Below are 16918 nucleotides of genomic sequence, written 5' to 3' on the forward strand. Positions count from 1 at the left end.
CTCCATTCTGGGACTCCATTGCCAAAGGAGCAGAAGGGCCAGGGCAGGGCTGTCTGGAGTGTTTTCTGTGGCCTCACTCACCCTATGGGGCAGCAGAGCTGTTCTTAACAGGCCGTGAGGGGTCCACGGTGGGCACCCTGTGGGTGTGGCGCCCTCCTCCCTCCTCTGCAGGACCCAGGAGGTGCTGGGTCAAGACGCTACTGCTCTCTCATGTCTGAGTGTCAGCACGGGCTGGGCCAGCCTGATGGCTTTGACCTTTGCCCTCCTGTGGAAGGATCAATCTCTTGGGAACTAGAGCAGGGCTGGGAATGTGGCATGGGGCAGAGGAAGCCGGTAGTGTCTCCTGTAGGCCCTGGCACCCTGGAGAGGCTGCTTTATGCTTTCTCAGGGACAGAGGGTGTGGTGCCAACAGACAGTGGCCAAATCCATCCCATCCTGTCTCAGTGCCTCAGTTTCCCCACCTGTAAACTAAGGTGAGACTGTGAGCTCTGAAGATCTGATACCCACTCTGTGGTGGTTTATGGGAAGAAAGTTGCAGGAAGAATCCCGGTACACAGGGTTCTGAGCCTCGGGCTGGGGGAGAGGGGCCTGGTACTCAGTGTCTTCCTTGGTGATGTCCTTGGGGGCAGGGGTGACCCTGGAGCCCACAGCGCCAGTCCCAGAGAGAGCGCCTGGCTCAAGAAGCAGAGACCCCAAATGCCCAGGGTCTCCCTGGCGTGCCGGGCTCCCTCTCCGGCCAGCTCCACGCATGCCCGCCGCGAGGGACTCCCACCAGGGACTGATCTGAGCCAAGCTCGCCACCAGCCCTGTTTTATTCATAGACCTTTTCAGGCAAAGCTGGCAGGGCAGCGCTGACAGGGAGCCCAGCCCACATCTTTAGGGCTTCCTTACCACAGGCCTCTAAGAATTGCATCTCTTTTTTCCAAGAAAAAAAGAAATTTTTTGCAAAAACACCTCCTCAATAAACAACATGTAAACAGAGACAGCTGCTTCACGCCCCACAAATGTCTCATTGCGTCTTCAAGGGCTTGTCCGTGGTAGGCAGTGGGGAGGCCTGGCAGAGGCCGTTCTCTTCCTCCTCCGGGGAGCCCTGGGGGTAGACCACGAAACACAGCTCCTGGCCCCAGCGTGTCATTGACTCTGAGGACAGACAGACACACAGACAGATGGACCTTGGGGGTCTAACCCCACAGGCAGGAACCCTCAGGTGGTTGTTCTCCCTGGGGGTGGCGTCTGGACACTTTGTTGGGAGATGAGCCCTCTGCTGCCCCTCAGCTAGGGGGAGACCCCGCCGTAGGGGGAGCCCCCACCTCGGCAGGCTACCGGCTCACCTGTGAGTCTGTGCACACACTTTGGTTTGCTTCTCCAGAACACTCCCAGGAAAAAAATGGGCACCCCCGTGAGGATGATGATGACCCCGACACCACACACCATGGGCTCTGAGATGAAGCTGAAGACCAGCAGGAATGCCCAGAAGACCAAGTATGTGATGGGGATGAGGAGGTTTACCTGCGGGAGAGCGAGCAAGCAGGAGCGCCAAAGGCACGGGCCCCCCGCTCTCCTGCTCCCACCTGGGACTTGCCATCTTTTCCTGGAAGCTGAGGTCTGAGGGGCCCCCCTCCTGGCAGCAGCCTGACACACTGGAAGCCAATTCATAGGATGGCCAGCTGGCCAGCTTGTGGGGGATGTGTCTGTTCCAGCAGCTCTGAGCGCCCCATGGCCTTTGTATGTGGACTTGCTACTCACACTTAGCTGAGAGTCAATTTTTTTTTTGCGTTTTCCATTTCAGGCACCAAGCATGAGGGTTTACATGCAAACAGGAGAGCTTTCCTTGCATCTCTGTTTAGGGTTTTCTGGTTTTGGTGTGGACTTGCGGAATCCTGCGTGACCTTGAGCAAACATCTTAGCCTCACCTGCCTGTCTATAAACTGGGACAACTAAAAGCACCCACCTCTAGGGTGTTATGGGAGCTGCATGTGTTGGCGCACACGAGGCCCTGCCAGGGCCCCACTTCCACAAAAGCTGGCATCACTTAGTCACCACCTGCCCCAGGACGCAAGCTCCCGGCACGCTGCCCAGCCTGGCCGCCCTGGGCCTCACCTTGATGGGCCTGTGCAGGGCCGGCCTCCTCCAGCGCAGCACGAGCAGCCCCAGGATGGTGACGCCGTAGCAGAGGTAGTTGATGAAGGACACGTAGTTGATGAGCGTGTATGTGTCCCCCACGAGCATGATGACCGCCGTGGCCCCGCACTGGGAGAGGACTGGGCTGAGGACTAGCCTCCACCGGCCTCCTGCCAGCCCTGCAGGCTGCCCCGGGCCAGCCCGCTCAGGCCAGGGTGTGGGAGCGCCCCAGCCCCCCCTTCCCGCTGTGGGCTGTCCACCAGGCTAGAGCTCATCCCCGCCATTGTCAGCAAGTCCCACATGGCTGGGCTGCCCTGGCTCCTTGTCCTGGCAGGCTTGGGCCCCCCAACTTACGCAGACGAGGAGGGCAGGGATAGGGGTGCAGCGTCTGACGTGGATCATGGCCAGCAGGCTGGGCAGGTGCCCTTCTCGGGCTCCAGAGAAGCATAGCCTGGGGCGTGGGCAGACACGGGTGGGGACCATGAGCCTGACCTGGGGCCTCTCCACTGGCCGGATCCCAGACTTAGCTCTGGATCTGATGTCCCTGGAGCTGTCAGCCCTGACCTCCCACTCCAGGCCCCATCAGACCCACCAGGCATTCTTCCCGCCCACCTAGACTGCCTCCCTATTGCTCTCTGTACCTCAGAGCTGGGATCAGACCTTGCACCCCAGCTTCAGGTGGGGTCTACCCGGCAGGACTGTGCTTCCTCAGGCCCCCAGCACTGGGGTGCATGACAGGGTACACGCCCTGCCTCACCTTGACCACCCTCTCCCCAGTCTAGTCACCTGGAGGAGGTGAACAGGTAGCCATTGATCCCTCCGAAAGTGGAAAGTGCCACGGAGACGGGCATGACCCAAGAAAAGTAGCCCAGCAGCTTCTCCCCGAAGGTCTGAGTGGGCACAGAAGAGAGGCCGTGCATGAGGCAGGGCGGGCGCGGGCCAGAGCCTGGGACCAGGTGGGGCCCCACTCACCACGGCCACTGCGTTCGAGGCCAGCAGCTCCTGGGGGGACATGGCAGTGAAGTAGGCGATGTTGGTGAAGGTATACACGAAGGTCACCAGGGGGATGGAGATGAAGATGGCGCGAGGTAGGTTCCTGGGGGTGGTGTCAGCGTCAGAGTCAGCCTGGACGGGTGGGGGCTGGGGGCTGGGGCTTGGGGGGACGTTGGGGCAGAGGCCCAGCAGCAGACACATCTTTGAGTTTCTACCTCATTCATGGGGAGCCTTAGGGCAAGAAAGGGGGCAACACTGGCCATGCGCTGGGGAGAGGAAGGGCAGGTCTCATGTCTGCACACAAAGAGCAAACTGCATATGGCCAAAATCAGTCTTTAAAATGCCCAAAGTGGGCCTCCCTGGTGGTGTAAGGGGTTAAGAAACAACCTATGAAGCTATCAGCAGCCACTGCAGCATGAGTTTGATCCCTGGCCAGGGAAGTGACCCACATGGCGCAGCAGACCTCTCCTGCCTCGCCCGCTGCTCCCCTCAGCAGTGTATTTCAGTCAGTCTGCCTGTTCTGTTCTCCACTCTGTCTCTGGTGAATCCTCTCAGCTCCCACACCTCTGGCCTGTACCCAGCTCTTGTATGCATAAGTAAATAAATCTTTAAAAAATAAATAAATAAAATAAAATTCCTGAAGTGCTCTGAGAGCCCATTCCATAGACCTAGGGTCCCCTTGGGGACGCCCCGTCAGGCCCAGCTGCAGCTGTTCACTGCAGGCTCCCTAGCTGGGCAGTGGATGCACACACTGGCTTCGCTTGTGTACACGTGTGTCATTTTTAGCAAAATGCAAATCGCTGGGTCCATTTAAAATGGGACAACGCTACTCAACGTTTCTGAGGCCCAGCAAGGGGCCATGGCGTGTCCACAGTCATAGAGTCAGGCCTGCCCTGGGACACACAAGCATCCCTGGCTTTCCAGAGCCTTCCCTGCGGGTGACATGCGTGGCCAGGCAAGACCAGACAGAGCCGCAGGTGGCAGCAGGCCTGTGGTGTGTGGGGAGAGGCAGCCTCTCCCACGGCTCGCCCATCCTCCCAGGGCCTGGCTGGGTGCGCCACTCACTTTCGAGGGTCAACCAGCTCCTCGGTGACATAGTTGAGGAAGTTCCAGCCGCTGAAGGCGAAGGAACCCTGCAGGAAGGCCAGGGCCAGGTGACCCACAGAGGGCTTCATCCAGAAGTCAAAGGCATTGCTGGGCCTCAGTTCCTCAAAGTGCCCTGGGAGGGCCAGAGGTCAAGGGTCAGCATTGTGCTCTCTCTGCCCCCCAGCCCTGTGCACAGCCCCACCCTGGCCCTACCTTGGAAGATTTGGACAAAGCCCACGCCAATGATGAGCGACAGGGCCAGCAGCTTCCCCCCGGTGAAGATGTCCTGGATGCGTGTAGCCCAGCGCACGCTGGAGCTGTTCACCCACGTCAGGAGCACTGGGGAGGTAAGCGGGTGGGTGGGTGCCTGAGGCAAGCCCCTTGCTGCAGGAGGACCCTATTCCCTGCAGCTGGCCGGCCTCTTGGAGACTGGCCGCTGGAGGGAAATCCCTTCACTTCCACAGGGTCAGGGAGCAGCAGGGGCCACTCTGGGTGGGCACTCACTCAGACAGGCCATGGAGAGCACACGGGAGGCAGTGGCGGGGGGGATGCAGTTGGGGAACACGGGCTGCAGCACGTAGTTGGAGAAGGTCATGGAGATGACGGCCAGGCTGGTGGGGTACATGATGAGGACGGCACTCCAGAGGAGCAGGAAGCTGGAATGAGCAAGGGCGGAGTGGCACAGGCCCTGGGCTCAGGTCCCCCAGGGCTGGCTTGGACACTGGGGGCTGGATTTATGTATTTATGGGCTGTTTCAATGGAAATAGGGTTCAGCATAGCCAAGGAGCCAGGGTCTGCCCTCAGAGGCAGGGAGAACAGTTGGGGAGCTCAATCCCACAGTGGTGGCCACCTGCCCAGGCCACAGGCATCTCCTGCAGTGAGCTGACCTGGGGCTGCCAGGCATGGCTCTAGCTGTGGCTCGCAGCAGAGCCTGTGTCCCTGTGGGTCTGGCCCTGAGCTGTGGTCCCCAGAAGGAAAGCTTTGGCATTCAGGGACAGGGCCTTGCACAGAGTCCTAGTGGGGCTGGGGAGTGACCTACAACACTTCTGCCCAAATTTTGCCTCTGCAGGGTGCCCTTGTGGGACCTCACCTGGGTTCCCGGGGACCCTGCCTGTGTCCAGGGGTGAGCCTGTCCTTGGGGTGGTGCTAAGTCCCATCCAACCCCATCCTGCCTCACCCAGGGACAATAGTGACCTCTGGGGCGCCAAGGTCAGTGGCTTCCTCTTGGTCCTCACCTTTCCCTGAAGCCCTGCTTCCTACCCTCCTTTATAAACCCCTCCCCCTCCCCTTGGTTTCTGGGGCACTTTAGCTCCAGGGTCTTCTTTCGGCCCACCCGGCCTTGGCAGGTTGCTCGGCCCGTCTGCCCCCTTCCCTCCACCCACCTCCATGACTGCCTCGTGATGTGGGAAACAGTGGAGGAAACTGAGGTCCATTCCCGAGAGGCTGTCTTCTGCCCCGCTGGTGCCCCACACTCACCCAGCCAGGCCCCCGAAGATCTCGGTGACGTAGGCATAGTCCCCGCCAGACTTGGGAATGGCAACTCCCAGCTCAGCGTAGCAGAGGGAGCCCAGGGCAGTCACGCCCCCACCTAGGACCCAGACGAACAGCGCCAGACCCACAGAGCCTGAGTGCTCTAAGACCCCCTTCGGGGAGATGAAGATGCCCGAACCGATGATGTTCCCTGTGGGGGAGAGGCAGAGAGGTGTCAGGTCCCAGGGTCCCCTCTGCAGCCTTTTCTGTGGGGACCCCGAGTCTGCAGAGAGGAAGGGGGAATGGGCTGCTCCCCGGAGGAGGTGGACGGAGAGCCACGTGGACACCACTGAGTCTCACCAGCCCGCCGAGTCCTGTGGGCTCGTCATCTTCCCCTCCCAGTTCCTGGCACAAGGAGTGGCACACTGTCCATCCACTGAGGCTCCTCTGAGAGAGATGGGTCCTCTTTCGAGTGCCTGCCACTTACGCCCATGAGGTGGCACAGGAACATGCAAGGGGGCTCAGTCACCTGAGTGATGGCAGAGTGGCGCAGGCCCTGGCCTGACCCAAGGCTTTCGGTCTTGTCAGCCTTCAGTCACCTGCCCTCCTGCCAACCTGCTGTCTTAAAGCAATGCCTTGACTGTGATGCTCTCCTGCCACTTAGTGGCCAAAGTCCAAACTCACAGAGTGACACCTCCTCTATGAAGGCCCCCTGGACCCACTACGGTTTGATGCTTTTTTCCTACTTTACAGCCCTGTGGTCCCCCAGGCTGTTCTGTACTTTCTTTCTCTCCCCCCGCTTTTTTTTCTCAGTACCAGGGCACTCCTCTCCCCTGCCCCCACCCTGCCACCTGCTTCCTGGACTCCTCCCTGACCTAGGGCCAGGCTATAGACACAGGCTCTGAAGAGACCTTGTTTCCTGGCACTGTTAAAATGTTTCAGGTCCTGGGCAAGAGCCAGTGGGGTGAGGGAAAAGAACTGGTACATTTTCAGGGCTGTGATTGGTCAACAGCCATCACGGAAGGGATGGGGTGGGCAGTGGCAGGCTGGCAGAGACTCTTAGCCTGGACTGGGTCTGGACAGACGGCCTCTTGCCTTGAGACAGCCCACTGGTTGCAAACAGGGGTCACTGCTGTAATCCCAGGGCCACAGTGGGAAGCCCGCAGAAGCTTGGAGGCCTGGGGACCACTCCCTGCTCAGGTCACCTCTTGAGTCCAGTCTGTACAATGGGGTTATTGTGAGTTTTCAGCAAGATGCAGGGTGGGAAGCCCTTGGCTAGTTCACAGTTGTCCTGGGATGGACTTTGCATCTTCATTGTGTGATTCTGTTGTGTTGTCTGCAAGCTTGTCACAGCCAGCAGCTGTATCAGCTTTGGCCACCTCAGTCCCCCTGCACATAGTAGGTGCTCAATAAATGTCTACTGAGGGACTGGTCTGATGCCCAAAGTGGCCCCAAAGCCCTGCTGTGAAGACTGATGCGCTCATTGTGAAGTGGGAGCAGCCGTCCCGAGTGGGGACTGTGAGCTTGGGCGCAAGGGACATCCTCGACAGGGTCAGCACTGAGTCTTGGGGGGATGGGTATGGGGGGACATGGACTCACAGAGTCCAGCACAGAGAGAGGATGTGCCCACTCTGCTTTCTGAAACTACGGGGAATGCTCAGAGGATCAAGTCATGGTCTGCAGAGGACCTTCATGGCCCAGGATGAGTGCCCCTCCAGTCCTGAGGTCCCTGGCAGTTAGAGCTCTGGGTTACCTGGCATTCACCACCTGTGCAAATGAATCAGGTCACATCACTGGAGAACTGCCCTGGGGCCTGCCCAAGAGGAAATAACACCAGAATCCACAGACTGACCCCATGAATACAAAAGCAACAGGGCTGGGACCAGGGGTGAGCCCCTTAAAAAGGACGGCCCTACCTACCAGGGCCTGGGGAGTAGGGCAGCTCATATCCGTCAGGGCAGAGCCTGTCTGCTCCACCTGCCAGGCCCACGGGTGGGGCTGGACAAGGACACAGTTACGGCCGCCAATCTGCATGCACTCCTTGTCCACCCTCCATGCTCGGGCAGCACGCATTTCCAGTCGGGACGGCCATGATGCCCCACTTGGTTTTCCAGTCACATCCCAGGAGCCCTAAATACATCCAGATAAGGCGGAAATCATTCCTGTCTCCCAGCCTGCAGAGGTAAGCTGTGCCCTCAGCCTGCTTCCCGGGGAGAGGGGCTGCCCCCCATATCTACCGCAGGGGCCTAGAGCCTGGGTGGGCCATTGGGTTTCTAAAGGGCCTTTGAGTTCACTCTATCCAGCCGCAGAGCCTGTTCTCAGGACCTGATGGAGTGGGATTTGCCAAAAGCCAGGGAGGTTGTAAGCCAGCAGGGGCTGGGTGGCCTTGGAAGGAGCTGGGTGGATGTGGGTTGGGGGCGTCCAGGGTCCTGAGCCCTGGGACCTCAACACTCTGCACATTTCAGTCTGGCAGGGTCTCGTGGGCATAGCACCTGGCACCTTGTCCTCCAGAGTCTAAAACGGAAACATCACCAGCCTGTGTCAGTGGCGGGAGACTCTGATGCTGGGATGAGCGGGGGCTTACTACTGTTTTGGACACACGGCCTCAGGTTAGAGCGCAGGATTTCTCAGACTTAAAGGAACACTTGTGCCGGCTGGCATCTCAGGACCTCAGGGCCTCTTCCTGGACAATCTCTGGCCTCTGCCCCAGGTTTGTGCTAGACAGTGGCAGAAAATCCCATGGAGATACACTGGCTGCTCCCGGCACCATGCGATGGGGTAGGGGGGTGATTGCTCTGCAAGGAGCCATGGCTTTGGGGAAGCCTTGGAGGGTGAGGAGGAGGGAGATGCTGAGGCTAGGGTGGGGGCTCCAGCCCTCAGATGGCCACCGGGCTGTGAAGAAGGACCCTTGGACCTGCAAGGGGTGCTGGAGGTGCCTGCCCTGTTCTGGTGGCGGCAGGTTCAAGCCACCCTTTTCAGACCTCAGGCTCAGGCCCAGCAGAGTCAGCTCTGCTGACTCAGGGGACAAGCCCAGTCCACAGGGGTTCCCTCTGGAGGAGGTGGGGAGCAGGGGCCTGGGATGGGCAGGTGGGATGACCCATGGGAGACTGCCCAGCACCCAGTCAGAAGTCTGACCCACAGCATGTGGGAGAAATGAGGTTTCCGAGGCCTCCACCTTCCTGCCCACCCAATGGAATGGCAGTGCCGGGTCCCTGCAAGGCCTCGGTGGGGGCCCGAGGTCCTAGGCAGGTGGGCCAGGACGTGAGTCTCCCTACCCGTAGCCACCCCCCCCCCCCCGCCCCAGCCTCCTCCCGCGCCTCATCCCTCAGCCCGCTCTGGGTGGCTTTTATCACATTAAGATGTTTGGCCTGATGGGGCTTACCCGGCTCCCAGAGGAGGAAGAAAGGACCATTGTTCCCCCGGCCACTGCGGTGTGCGCTGACCTATTTCTGGGAGGCAGCGGCCGACCATGGAGGTCGCAGGGATGGACTGCAGAGGTCGTGTGGGTGGAAAGAACCAGCTGCCCTCGGTGTGTGTGGGGGGAATGTGCTGAGTCTGATTTGGGGAGGGGGCAGGGAGGTCCCATCACCACTCTCATCTCTAGAAACACTTTCAGGAGTTGGCTGTGTGACCTCAGGCCAGTGCTGCTCTTCTGGGCCTCAGTTTCCCCACCTGCCAAGAGGGGCCTCTGGGCTAGGGATAGCAGAGGGCCGGTCTGACCCTGACTTAGGCAGAGGCACTACTGGGCAGAGTGGATGCATCCTGAACGTCTGCAAGGGGCCCAAGGCAACAGTCAGGGGCCTGGTTCCCACCGTGGCAGGCCTCTCTCCAGCACAATGGTCTTCCAGAAGCCATCCAGAAAGCCCTCCCCAACCTCCCACCTTGGCCCCTATGATCTGGACCCTGCCCCACTCTGACGGTGCCTGGCAGATGACCAGGGAGTGTCCTTTAATTTGTCACCCTGGGGGGACCCTGCATCCCAGGGTGTGTATTGAGATGAGAGGCCTGAGCCCCACAAAAGGATAGGCCATCCTCGGGCCTAGGTCATCTCCCAGGCCCTGCCTCTGGCTTCCTCTTTCAGGGAGCTTGGCCACAGTGGGGGCCCCTCGTCACACTGGCCTGCTGGCCTGAGGACAGCAGCCTGGGGTTCCTGGGCATGATGGGGCTGGCCAAGGGCCAGGCCTCCTTTTCTTGCTCTGGGCCATGAGTCCCAGCACCGCCCTGATAGGGCATGCCCTGAGGCCGCCAGGAAAGAGCTCCAAATCTCCATTGGTAGGTCCCAAAGCCTCCGAGGTCACGGTCAGGAGTGCTGACTAAGTGAGAACCCCCAGATCTAGGTCCGAATCCCAGATCCCTTGTGGTAGGGGGTCTGGATAAGACACCTCACTTCTCTGAGCCTTCTTAAAGTGGAGAGAAGAGGCAGGGTGGCCAGCACGCGCTGCCCCTGCCCAGCACATGGGAGGTCCTGGGAGTGCTCGTGGATCCCACCTCAGAGACACTCCGGGCCGCCCAATCTGGCCTTCAGAGACCTGACTCCTGTGGGACCAGCAGTCAGGGCCCTGCCTTGGGGGGCCTGCTTGCTGCCCTGGGTAGAGGCTCCAAGTTCACATTAGGATGCACACATGTCAGGCGCTTTTAGGGGTGCAAGGAGAATTCCCTTCTGAGGTCTTGGCAGAATCCCTGGGAGGTGAGTAGGGACATTTCCAGGCCATGCCTGGAATTGCCAATTGGCCAGCAGGCACCTCTGGCCTACCCCACTTTTCTTTCGAGAGACTGATGAGGGGGAGGCTTGGTTCTCTCCCTGCCAGGCTCAAGTAGCCCAGTCTGGCCACACCCTCCAGGCCTCCCCTGTGCTCTCCAGACCCAGCTCCTCAAGGTTATGACGCGCTCCTACTGCTGAATCCAGCAGCCCAGGCTGCCTCCTCCTCCCTCAGCCTCCTGGCCCTCCTCCTGCCTCGCTGGCTGCTTCTCTGGGACTCCTCTGCTGGTTCTTCCTTTGTCTCTCCCGACTTCTAGATGCTGGTGCTTGGGGCTCAGTCCTTTTCTTTCTACACACGCCCCCTTGGAGACCTCACCCAGTTTCCCAGCCTCTGCTGGCAACCCCCAACTTAAAACCCATAGCAAGGGCCTCTCTGCTAAACTCAACCCAGATATCTCAACAAATAGGCATTGCGAGACTCACATGTTCACAGCGGAAGACCTGGCGAGGACCCCACCATCCCCTGAGCAAAGGCCAGCCCCTCCCAATCCTCATGTGGCCCCGACTATTCCCTGTCTCCCACACCTGGCACCCAGTTCCTCACAAATCTTTTGGTGCTACCTACCAGACACCCAGAAACGCAAGTCTCCTTTATACCTGCAAGGCCGCCACCTGCTCTGAGCCACCTTCCTCTCCAGCCTCCCAACAGACGGGGCTGCCCACCCTGTCCCCACAGCCTCTGCCCCATCCTGAGCCCATCCCGCCCCTCCAGCCACTGGTCTGTCTGACTTCCATGCCAGGCCGTCAGCTCCGGGAGGACAGGGTTTTGTCTGTACTGCTCCCCGCTGTGTGGAGCAGCTGGAACAGCAGCCGGCATGTGCAGCACCTCACTGTGGAACAGGTGAATGAGTGTGTCCAGGGCCGGCAGCCCCCATCCTTGTGGCCTAAGCGGCCGGGTCCCCCATGGTGTCCCAGAGCACCCCAAAGGCATGTGACCTGGACTGGCTGCAGCCTATGGTCCTCGGTTTCCTTGTTTGTATATTGGGGCTACGGGGAGGCACAAACAAGCTCCACTGTGGCTTGAAGTCTCTGCAGGGTCCTGGCGAGGAGGGGATAGGGTTTTGGAGAGAGGCCTGCTCTGAGTGGCCGGGCTACCTCCGCCCTGGAGAGCACAGAGAGGGACCAGGCCAAGGATGGGGGCAGGGACTGGCAAGTAAGGAGCTGGGGTTCAGGAAGTTGGAGTCCCTGGATGCCCTTGAGCCCAACCCGCAAATGCCTGCACAGGCCCCAGAGTCAGAGGGAGAGGCTAGAGCACAGGCAGCCTGGGCCAGGGGGACCCCACTCCACGGGTCCCAGCAGGCCCTTTCCTGGGATGTGGATCAGAAGAGAGAGAGCTGGCCGGGGGCCCTGGTTGAGACAAGAGACCCTGTGCATTCAGTCCTGGGCAAGGGTGGGGGGTGGTCAGGGGTGATTTCTCTGCCTATCTTCCTCCATCCACAGTGGACTGTGGGGCTCAGGGAACCCTGGTTAGATAAGCTTCCAGCACCTTCCCCTGCCTTCCCCATCGAGCTGTCTGAATGTGGTCTCAACTTTGCCAGCACTAGATTAATGTGAAGAAGGGCCCTGGAATGGGAGATGAGTCCAACCTGGCCGCAGTGCCATGGAGCATCCAGCCTGTTTCTACATCTGTAAAATGGACATAAAAATCCCCATCTTGCAAGGTGGGCAAGAGAACTGCCTAAGATCAAGGCAGAACATGTTTCTGCAACATAACAGCTGTGTTTCTGGGTAGTGCCCAGGGGCCTCCCACAGTTGCTGGCCCGGCTGCCTGCCCCCTCCACATTGGCTGGTCCCCTCCAGCTTCTCGCCTGAACTCATCTTAGGTGGACACTCACTCCAACCCAAAGCCCTGTCACCCCCCTAAAGGCCCACTCCTCAGTCTAAGACTCCTCAGTCTAAGGGCAAGGAGCCAAGGGGGAAGAATCACAGGATCTCCTTGGAGGGTCCAGTTGGAAGTTTGGGATGTAAGTTCAGTTTCTGGTCACAGACAAGAAAGATTGTGGGTAAAAGAAAACTTCTCAAGACTTTTGAAGCTAAAATATGACACTTTGCAGACATTTTTGACTAGGACCAGGCTCCCCAGGGCAGGAAGGAAGGGTAATATGGGGGAGGTGGGCCCCCAGCAGTGAACTGGGGGGAGCCCTTTGAGGCAGGGGGGAGAGCAGAGACACAGACTCAGCCCCACTTGTCTCCTCTCTCACCTCCTGTCACCATCTAGCCTGGGCTGATTCTCTCCATATCTGTCTTCTGCCTGCTCTAACCCTCACAGCCCCGCCCCAGGCACACTTGTAGGGCCACCACTGAGTGTACTGGCCTGCGGTCAGGTCATCTGAGTTCTGTTCCTAAATCTGGCATCTCTGGCTAATCCCCTTCACCCCAGCTCAGCCTTCAAGGTCTAGAGGCCAAGGGGCAGTGGCCCCAGAATAGCCAGAGGGACAGAAGGGCGAAAGGGGGGGCTATAAGGGCAGAGCTGGGCTTCACGGGGACATTCTCCCACCATCTGTCCTGCAGAGGTGTGATGGTGGAGACTGCCCCCCACTCCCCACCAGCGCCCTCTTTTGAGGAAATAGGAGCCAGCAAATTTTCCTGACTTGGGGGCGTGGAGGGAGTGGGTAGGAGAGGAATGTAGCTTAATGACACTGGTCTTGGTTGAGGCAGCCAGCCCAGGAAGAGCTGTCTCCCTGCACTGCCTGGTGGGGTAGTGGGCTCCAGACACAGTTGCCCTCATGGCCCACCCATGCTCCCATGATATCTGGCTTCCTTTCCTGGAGACACAGGTCTGGAGAGGGTTCAGGCCAGGACAAAGCTCTACACAGTACTGTGGCCAGTGTCTGGAAATGGCCTTTCCTCCCAGGAGACAGTCAAGCTGGGCACCGGAGACCAAGAAGCCCACCCCCCCCCCGCCCACCCCCACATCAGATCAGGGCCAACTCCTGGAAGATACAATTCCAGGGGCAAGAGAGTGAGACAGGAGTTACCTACCCACAGGTTGTGTTCAGGGCAGGTCTCGGTGTGAGTGTGGAAGGTGACCAAGAGCCAGGCCCCAACCCTAATCCAGGGGTTCCCAGTGTTGGTACAGAGGAGGAGGAAGTGGAGACTGGTTTCTGCCTTCCTGAGTCCCCAGCTTTCACCATCTCCAGAGGGTGGGTGGGGGGAGTGGATACAATGGTTGGGGAGGAATGAAAAGCAGCCAGAACCCCTGTCACGCATTCCCCCCCAGCCCCCCCATCTCCTGGGACACAAGAGATGGAGCAGACAGCTCCCAGACAGGCCTCGGAGGCGCCCGGTGTGGACACAGGCACAGGTCTGGCTCAGCCAGTTCCCGACCGGTCAGAGTTCATGATTTGGGACAGAAGGAGGAAGATTCCACCTCTGTCCCTGTCCCCTGAGCCCTCTGCCAGGAGCCTGCCTGAGGGGCTGGGACGCAGACCCTTTCTCAGGTGGAAAAGTAAGCCCAGAGAGTCAGAGGGTTCCAGCACCTGCGTGAATCCCAAACCAGAAAGCCTTTCCTGCAGCCTTGGTCTGCCTGCCGGCCACTGCCCTCCCTCAGTCACTGGCAACTCTGCCTCCCCTGCCCCAGTCCTGCCACCAAATGGTGCAGTTACTTATATGTTTTGAAACCATTTCCCTTCAGGCCAGCTCTACCTGTTCAGTCTACCCCTAATTCCTACTGCCTTCCAATAACAAACCCCCCACACTGCATTTGCACCTGGACCCTGCACACAGTAGGGCCACCCAGCTGAGCCACAGCCCAGAACCTGGTGTCTTAGCCAGGGTCAGCCTGCTCAGGCCCCACACTTTCAAGAGTCCAGCACCCAAGGGGGCTGCATCATGTCCATTTCATAGATAAGGACAGGAGTGGCAGTGCCCCAGGGGCGCCCCACAGCAAAGAAAAGGCAGGAGGATTCCAGGGTATTTGGCTGAGGCAGTCTTCTCAGGTGCATAAATTGGGGGGCCAGGCAGGTGGGAAGCTGTGTGAGGAGACACAGAAGGAAGGAGACCCACCATCCCCTCACCCGCGGTGTCGCATCTCAGACCTGCAGGAGGCAGGGCAGAGGGGTATGCCGAGCCGCAGCGCGCGCCCCGCCAGCCAGCCCCCAGACTTCGGCCCATTCGCCCCGGCCCCCGCCGCCTCGGGCCTGCTCACCGACGATGATGGTGCAGGCGCTCACCAGCCCGATCTCCTTCTTGAGCGCCACCCGCTCTGAGGCCCCAGGGCCGGGGCCCGGGCCGGGGGAGGGCGAGGGCGCAGGGCCGGGGGTCCCGCGCCCGCCTGGCTGCTGTGTGTGGCTGACCATGTCTCAGTCCCGCCGCGTCCCCGCTCCCTGCGCTGCCGGGTCTGTCCGACCGGCGGCCAGTCCGTCGGTCCGTCCGTCTGTCGGTGCGCGCTCCGCTCTCGCAGCCCGGACAGCGCGCACAGGCGGGCGCATGCGCTGGCGCGGGGCCCGGGCCCCGGGCCCGGGGCGGCGGGGGCCGGGGAGCGGCGGAAGGAGGGCCGGTCGGCAGCCCCCTCCCCCATCTTCCTTAAAGGGCTCTCCCCCGGCACCCCTATCCTGGTCTGGGAGACAAGGAAGGAGAGGACTTGGGGCAGACCTGGGAAGGACTTCCTAGTGGAGCTAAGAAGGGACGGACATCCCGGGAGCCTTTTGTGGGGTGGGGGCACCGAGAGCGAAGGGTGTGCGCCCCACCCCCAGCCTCCGGCTGTCCCTGCCCTAGGGGAAACTGAGGAAGCGAAATCCTTGTCTGTGCTTTGGAAACCCACGTGGTACCAACCCTTCCATGCTCCTTAAATCCTGGCACGGGCCCTCGGAGCGAGTGTGGGGGGCAGGGGTGGAGGTTGGGTACGTTGTACCGGTGGAAGCTGAGGCTCAGAGGCAAGTAGCGAAAAATCACAGCTCCGGGGCCAGGACCGGGCGCAGACCCTTTCCGATGCATCCTTGGCTTCCAGAAGCCGATGGCAGGGTGTGAGGCAGGCCCTGCAGCGACCTGCACAGGCACATCATCAAAAGTCTGGCGAGACAGGAGCGGGGGAGGGCGACTCTGGGGTTCCCACCTCTCATGCAGAGGGGCCCCGACATCTGTGGGAGCGCTGGAAGGGGTTCTGCCCTAAGTCCCCTTCTCTCCCCTCTGTCTAGCTGCCTAGGGCACGGTGCATCTGCAGACCCCGACCATTGGTCAGAGTCGGGCCTCAGTGAACTGGAACGCGGGTCTCCGCGAGGTTCCCCCGTGCAGTCTGGCGGGATCAAGGAGACGGGTCCCCTCAACTGCCAGGAGACACGGGAAAGGCTGGGGCTCCTGAGGTTGCAGGAGGAGGCTGGCCTGCTGGGCCCGAGGGAGGCTGCCGCTTCCCAGAAGCCGTCTGGGTTGTGCAGACCAGGCCCGCGGAGGAGACACAGGGGGGCCGCGTCGGGGGCCACCAGGGCGGCGGGCGGGGCGAGCCTGGCACGGTGCGGGCCGGCGGCGGAACAGCCTTTGTCCCTTCCTGGCGGCCGCCGCGCCGCGCCGTCCTCTGCATGTGGATGAGGCGGCTCGGGGCGCCGGGTCCTCCGCCCCCTCTGCGGCCTCGGGGCCGGCGGGTGTCTGGGGAGCGCCGGGGTCCGACGGTAGCGGGGCGCGCCTGGAGTGGGGCTGGAACTGAAGTCGGATCCTGGGCGCCAAGAGGGGCATCCAGGTGCGGGCGTGGCGGTGCATGGAGCCTGGCGGGCCAGGAGGCAGCTTTGAAGCAGGGGGCGGGGACCTGGAGGTAGGAGCCGCAAGACCCTGGGCAGAAGTGCTGGGGGCACGTGGGGGGGGAGGCTACCCGGTGAAACCTCATCCCTCGCGCTCCCGTCGGAGCCCCGCATTCTTGGCGCCAGTCGCCTCCCGCCCCAGAGACGCGCTGCACCGGCTGTCTTAAAGGAACCTCGCGCTTGGGGTGGGGGGCGAGGCTGCGCGAGCCCTGCAGACTCTTGCTCCTCTGGGATGTGGGCGGAGGCTAGTTTGACCTGCTAGTTTGACTCTTCCCACCCAGTGGGCCTCGCAACGCTAGGGTCTGCTGCGTGAGGGACCAGCCGGGGCGCCTGCACCCAGGGCCTCGCTGGCTCAGAGCCTGTGGCTTTCCAAGGGTGAGCCTCTCCTGGGTCTGAAATGTGGACCATGTGTTAGCTGAGAAGGGGTGACTCTAGGGCCCTGCACAGGATGCCGTGTGGAGATTGTTGTCCAGGACCGCAGCTCAGGAGCTCATTTTAGTGGACTTGACCTAGAACCTGCAAAGTCCAGTGGGAACAAAGGGTGGAAAGAGCCATTCACTATCCAAAACTTCAATCAGTACAATTCCCCGCATTAACAGAGAGAAAAAAATGAAAGCGATAGGAACTTTCCAGAAGACAATCCTTGCACCAACCAAGAAAAACTCCCGGCAAATTAGCAATAGGAGAGAACTCTTTGAATCTGGTAGATTTCTACACAAATCAAATTCTCCGAGAAACAAACAAAAAACCCCAAACCAAA

General features: G+C 60.4%; 1 protein-coding gene across 1 annotated transcript; it reads right to left on the minus strand.

The window, feature by feature from the left end:
- Nucleotides 1-800: 800 nt before the first annotated feature.
- On the minus strand, nt 801-14736 carry SLC7A10 (solute carrier family 7 member 10). Its single transcript, XM_037516489.2, has 11 exons — nt 14577-14736; nt 5677-5881; nt 4705-4856; nt 4414-4539; nt 4180-4333; nt 3094-3217; nt 2908-3011; nt 2476-2572; nt 2101-2250; nt 1332-1509; nt 801-1140 (listed from the first exon to the last, which is right to left on the minus strand). Exons 1-11 carry the CDS (start codon nt 14725-14727, stop codon nt 1010-1012), a joined length of 1572 nt encoding a protein of 523 aa, XP_037372386.2. The 5' UTR covers nt 14728-14736; the 3' UTR covers nt 801-1009.
- Between the last annotated feature and the right edge of the window lie 2182 nt (nt 14737-16918).

The sequence above is a fragment of the Talpa occidentalis genome, unplaced genomic scaffold, assembly GCF_014898055.3.
Source record: "Talpa occidentalis isolate TD23 unplaced genomic scaffold, MPIMG_talOcc4v2.1 talOcc4.17, whole genome shotgun sequence".
Classification (NCBI taxonomy): domain Eukaryota; kingdom Metazoa; phylum Chordata; class Mammalia; order Eulipotyphla; family Talpidae; genus Talpa; species Talpa occidentalis.

Coding starts and splice junctions, on each gene's coding strand:
- SLC7A10 (XM_037516489.2), bottom strand. CDS start 14,727: ATGGTCAGCCACACACAGCAGCCAGGCGGGCGCGGGACCCCCGGCCCT. Junction 4,334..4,413: donor CTTTGTCCAAATCTTCCAAG/GTAGGGCCAGGG, acceptor TGGCCCTCCCAG/GGCACTTTGAGGAACTGAGG. Junction 1,510..2,100: donor CCCTGCACAGGCCCATCAAG/GTGAGGCCCAGG, acceptor GCTCTCCCGCAG/GTAAACCTCCTCATCCCCAT.